The following is a 5710-nucleotide window of genomic DNA, read 5'->3' on the forward strand; positions in this document are numbered from 1 at the left end:
CCGCGGGGCCCGCCTGCCCCTCCGACCCCGGCCGCAGCGAGCCCGCCGCCCGCACCCGACCCCTTGGGATCCGCCCTCCTGGTCGCGCCGACGCTGCCGGGTCTGAGAGCAGCCGGGCGGGCCTGGGCCACGCGGACGATCGCCAGGACCTAGGGAAGTGCAGACGCCGCACCGGGGGCCTTTCTGCGATGCGAGGCCCGTAGGCGCAGAAACCGCTGTTAGTTTGGGGTCGTGGTTGAAAAGCATTCCTGTTGCCCCGGTGCGGAACGCGAGTGGAAGATTCGAGGGTATCGGGACAGATCCGAGGACCCCACAGTGGCGAGTTCATGCCCTGCTCGCAGGCAGAGCCGGGTACGGTGGAGAGAAGCGGGCACCTGCATCTCCCTTCCGCTGGCTCGGATAACGGGAGTGCGCTGGGTGAGCTTAGGGGACCCTCCTGGGCCAGCGCCTGCAGCGGTCCGCCCGTGTCCGCGCAGCTCACGCGGGTATGTTTTGTCTTCCAGACGGATAATAAAGAAGTTTTCCACGAGGAGTTCGTTCATTGCCTCAAGTACGCTATGGTCGTCTATAAACGTGAGCCGGCGGTGGAGAGGGTGGTGGAGTTTGCAGCCAAGTTCGTGACTTCCTTTCACCAGTCCGCTGAGGAAGACGAGGAGGAAGAGGACGACGGCGGCATTTTAAATTATTTGATTACTTTTCTCTTAGAGGTAGGATGGCAAACTAGCGTTTGGGGGAAGGGGAACATCTTGCCATACTAAAAAAAGCGGGGAGAGGGCAGGAGCTGGCAGGAAGGTGAAGACGCTGGACTCTCACACTGGGGAATCCCATTCCAGTCCTGGATGGGGTGGTTTGAAAATCACTGGCCCTTGTGCCTGCATGCCCAGATCTGGAGACTGGAGAAGGGATTGCACGTGACCACCCCCGGGGTTTCTTACTTTCCCTGTCCCTGTCCCTCTTGGACAAGGGGACACAGCCTATGGCAAAAACCTAAAACAGAACAAAAGGCCCGGGGTGCTAGGAGGCACCCGGCAGCAGGGCAGGTACCCATGGGGAAGGCTGGGTGCCTCTTGGGGAGCAGGACTGACCCTTTACAAAGACTGCCAGGGTCTGGGGGGATTGCAGTGTGGGGGCTTTCGGGGGTGGTACGTGCACTCCTAGAAGAAACAAATGTTAGTGAAGGCACCATGGGAATTTGCGCATTTTACACAGTGAAATATCTGACGATTGAGGAGAATGCCTGAGAATGATTCTTCCATAGGGATTAGAATCGTTAATTATTTTAAAGAGAGATTTTGCTGTAGGGCGCTTGCATGCACCAGATAGATAGAAAGCGAAAAATCACCTCCTCTGGGGGATGGCCATGCCACGATCCCTTCTCCTCCATTCTTCACTTGGGATCTTGGGCACGTGTGCACGCCTGTTCGGCAAGAGTTTTAAGCCACCAGGAATGGGACTTGAACCACGGTCGACTACGTGAGGGTCCAACGATGTAACCATTATGCCATCTGCTAGTGCCAGAATTGTTCCTATTAAAAAGTGAGTTTTTTAAAAAGTCGCTTTCATGAGAACACGTGTCTTCAACAGGGTCGCTCCCTGCCACCTTCCCTCTGTCTCTCCCATTCAGCCAGGATCTCCCAGGAACCAAAATGATATCCCCGTGGCTCAAGCATCGGCACAGAGGCTGGCCCAAAGAGTAGACGTTTTGCTGTCTGGGGTTATTTTGGCCACTGGGCATGTCTGAGGTGTGGCGTGTGTGTGTGTGTGAAAATCACCACCCAGGGGATGGCTGCACCGCAGTCCCTCCTCCCTTCTCCTCCCTTCTCCTCCCTTCTCTGTTATTCTTCTCTGGGGTATTCTGGGCATGTAGGCACATGCGTCCAGCATGATTGTTAAGCTGCCGGGTCTGGGGCTCTGCTTGTCGTTGGCCATGTGGGAGTCTAGCACCTTAGCTCCATGACACATGACCATGCTGACCTCTGCTATTCCATTTTTAATGACGCCTCTAAACTAGTTCTCGCATAAGTTTGTTTTAAGTAAGTTCTCGGTTTTACAATGGATGAGTTCCTATAAGGAGGAATGTGTTCTCACTTATCAAATACTTTCATACTGTGTTTTGAGACTGTAAAATGTGTGCTATGCACCTGGATCAAGGTAGCCTTATAACTTAATGCAAGTCATGAGTTTCTGCTGTAATTTCTTGAATTCTGAACATAGAGTTCAAATAACAGTACAGATTATTTAGAAATGGTATGTGACTACAAAAACGTTTTGATTTGTTTCTGTCTCAGTCTCATGAAGCCAACAGTAATGCAGTCAGATTTAGAGCTTGCCAAATGGTCAACAAGCTTCTGAGGAGTATGCCAGAGAACGCCCAGATCGACGACGACCTGTTTGACAGAATTAATGAAGCCATGCTTGTTCGGCTGAGGGACAAGATTCCCAACGTGAGGATTCAGGCAGTGCTGGCTCTTTCCCGACTTCAGGACCCCAAGGACGATGAGTGCCCTGTGGTTAATGGTATGTGTAGTTTCCTAAGTCTTTGTTCAGTTTCGACGATTTTGGTGAATTCTCAGTAGCTGCATTTTTAAAGATCGTGAACTGCATCTATGGAGAGTGTGGGTAATGCACGTGTGATTCAAGTACGTGGGAGAGCCACCCAGGAGTGATCTCCCAGCTCACACGCAGAGCCTGGGCAGTGCCTCTGGAGCCCCGCTCGGCCTGTCCTGCACCTCACCCCAGCAGCACCCCGCCCCCTCTCGGAACTAGCATCATCCTAAATGTTAGGTGTTCTCTTGTTTCTAAATGTTTTTCTTTCGTATTTTAATTAACTCATCTCATCTCATATGTGTATCTGATCTTTTCCTGCGAGTCACCCTGTACTTCTCACTACCTCTTTTCACTCAGAATTACCAGGTCATCAGGGAAGTCATGACGCGATTTTCTGTCCCAGCAACCCAGTAGTTCTAATTGTAGATTCTGATTTCTTTCTAAAAAAACATACAGCATTCTCTGGTGTGCGTCTAACAGTTTATTATTTGTGATGGTGGCAGCCTTCGTTGTTTCTGGTTATTTTGGTCTGAAAAGCAGTATTGTTATGAGCGTTTTAACGGCGCGGCCTCTGATGCACCGGTCAGAGACTGTTCAGGGTTTGTAGCTGGGGCAGACTTGCTGGGGTATATATCCAGCTCAGCTTTGTTAGGTCAGGTACATCTACTTTACAAAGAGCAGTCAGTGAACATTCCCAGTAACAGTGCGTAGAAGTATTTATAGACCCATGTTCTCTCCAGTGTTTGTTGTTACTAGATTTTAAATACAGTATCGTCATACCTCTTTTTATGTATTTAGTAGCAAATTTATGTATTTTTTTTATAAAGCTTGTGAGAGTGCTTTGCCCGTTTTTCTGTCAAATTTTGATTTAGAAATCAATTTCTTTTAAGAGTGATTTTCGCTATAGGGCCTGTGCGCTCGCCAGGAAGGCAGAAAGTGAGAAATCACCCCTCCCCCCAGGGAGATGGCCATGCTGCACTCCCTGCTCCATTCTTCTCTTAGGGTTTTGGGCATGCACACACACATGCCTGCGTGAGTTTCAAGCCTCTGGGTCCAGGAATTGAACTGCAGCAGCCATGTCGGAGTGCAGCAGTGTACCCATTACACACTCTGCTGGCCCCTAGATAGCCAGTTTTGATCGATTTATGTATTCTGGGGAGAAACCCTTGGGTTACATGGATGATAAGCTCTTCCTGCTCCGGGAGGCTCATTGTTTCCTGGCGAGAAGAGAGCCTGAGGGAACCCCTCCTTCTCTTTTTTCCTTGTGTGCATGCATGCACTATATCATGAAAAAGAGAAAATGTGGGCTATTTTATGACCACAGTGAATAAAGTACTCGCTTCGTTACTAAAATAAGTTGCTTCCTTTTTAGCATATGCCACCTTCATTGAAAATGATTCAAACCCAGAAGTCAGGCGGGCAGTGTTGTCATGTATTGTACCATCAGCAAAGACTTTGCCGAAGATCGTAGGGCGTACCAAGGACGTGAAGGAGGCTGTCCGAAAGCTGGCTTATCAGGTCAGTCAGCCCAGTGTCTTGTGGAGCGTGTTTTTTAAAGAGAAGCCATTTCCTTTTAGAGAGATTTTTGCTACAGAGCATGTGCACTTGCCGGACAGACAGACGCAGAGAGAGAAAGTGAGAAATCACTCTCCCTGGGGCGACATTTCTCCATTCTCCTCTTGGGATTTGGGGCACAAATGCACACATGCCTGGCATTAAGCCGCAGGATCCAGGACTTGAACTGCAATCAGCTGTGTGGGAGTCAAGCAAGGTAACTACTCCGCCATTGCTGGTCCCACAAGCCATTTTCTTAAAGTACTTTTGAAAATTCTTGGCATGTGATTTCTCTAATTGCGATTTTAATGAGAACAGATAAACAGTATCTTGTTGTAGTAAGTGTGTTACTTGGATACTGATTCCTCTCGAACTTTCAGAACCATTTCTTTTCTTTTTTTTTTTTAAATAATTTTATTTAACTTTATTTATTTATTTTTAATTTGACCAGAGGGGGACACAGAGAGAGAAAGTGAGAAAGCAAGCCTCCAGGTCTGGGACTTGAACCGCGGTTCTCCATGTGGGAGGGAGTCCAGCGCCCTTAACCACCATGCCACCTGCTGGCCCCCTCAGAGCCATTTTCTAACATGAAGGTGATATTACCAGATATGAAATCTATAACTCATGCTGAATTTAATGACCATCTTTTTATTATTGTCTTTTTAAGGTTTTAGCTGAAAAGGTTCACATGCGAGCTTTGTCTATTGCTCAGAGAGTGATGCTCCTTCAGCAGGGTCTGAGTGACAGATCAGGTAAGACACCTTTAATCCAAAACCTAAGTAGATTCACAGTTTAGACGTAGGATCGAGTGTCAGGAATGAGGTCGAGGAAGCCCGTTGTCTCCGTAGCCCTGTTGAAGATTTTGGTGTATGGTATAGCAGGGAATGCAAAGATCTCGGTACCGTGAAGGAACACGGCTTACCTACTTATTTGCCTGTGTTGTTCAGAGGGAAAAGATGCTTAAATGTGTGGAGCCAATTCATTTCAGAAGCAGAGAAAGTCTGTCTTCACTCGTCCTTAAAAAAATGCTCTTGCCTTTCTGTATACATTGATATGAATGTATTTTGGCCATCAGAAACAACACTTAGGATTGGTCAGGCCAGTATCACTTTTTTCCTTTTAAAGAATTGTTTTATTTAACTTTATTTATTTATTTTCAATCTGATCAGAGAGCACAGAGTGAGCGAGAGAGAAGGAGAGAGACAGAGAAACTGAGAAAGCAATCTGCCAGGTCTGGGACTTGAACCGTGGTTGACCGTGTGAGAGTCCAGTGTCCTTAACTACCACGCCACCTGCCGTCCCCCAGACCAGAATAATTTTCTTAGGTTTTCTTCTTTTCCCTGTGTGTTAAAGTACAGCATCTACATACAGAAATATTTTTTGCATTTCCAATTCCTGTGAGATGCCAAAGTGGCTCAGTTTTGCTATAGCAAGAAAACCAACCTGAATTTGAAATCTTTGCTGGAGAAGTAGTGACGATGGTGACCTCACAAGCTCAGAGTAAGGGCTGATCCGTGACATATGCGTCTATGGTTCACTGCTGTAAAAAGCAGTCAGGTGTGATTGGAGGGAAGTGGGTGACGGGGCACAGGCGTGGGCTCACACCCGA

At 48.0% G+C, this 5710-nt stretch overlaps 1 protein-coding gene across 1 annotated transcript in view; it reads left to right on the forward strand.

The window, feature by feature from the left end:
* NCAPG (non-SMC condensin I complex subunit G) overlaps positions 1–5710 on the forward strand; it is a 28823-nt gene that overhangs the window by 581 nt on the left and 22532 nt on the right. Inside the window, exons 2-6 of the mRNA XM_006160627.2 lie at positions 223–417; positions 504–707; positions 2289–2517; positions 3920–4065; positions 4769–4853. Coding sequence (XP_006160689.1) covers positions 223–417; positions 504–707; positions 2289–2517; positions 3920–4065; positions 4769–4853 — 859 coding nt within the window. The remainder of the gene's footprint in view (positions 1–222; positions 418–503; positions 708–2288; positions 2518–3919; positions 4066–4768; positions 4854–5710) is intronic.

Source organism: Tupaia chinensis, unplaced genomic scaffold (genome assembly GCF_000334495.1).
Source record: "Tupaia chinensis unplaced genomic scaffold, TupChi_1.0 Scaffold000695_1, whole genome shotgun sequence".
Classification (NCBI taxonomy): domain Eukaryota; kingdom Metazoa; phylum Chordata; class Mammalia; order Scandentia; family Tupaiidae; genus Tupaia; species Tupaia belangeri.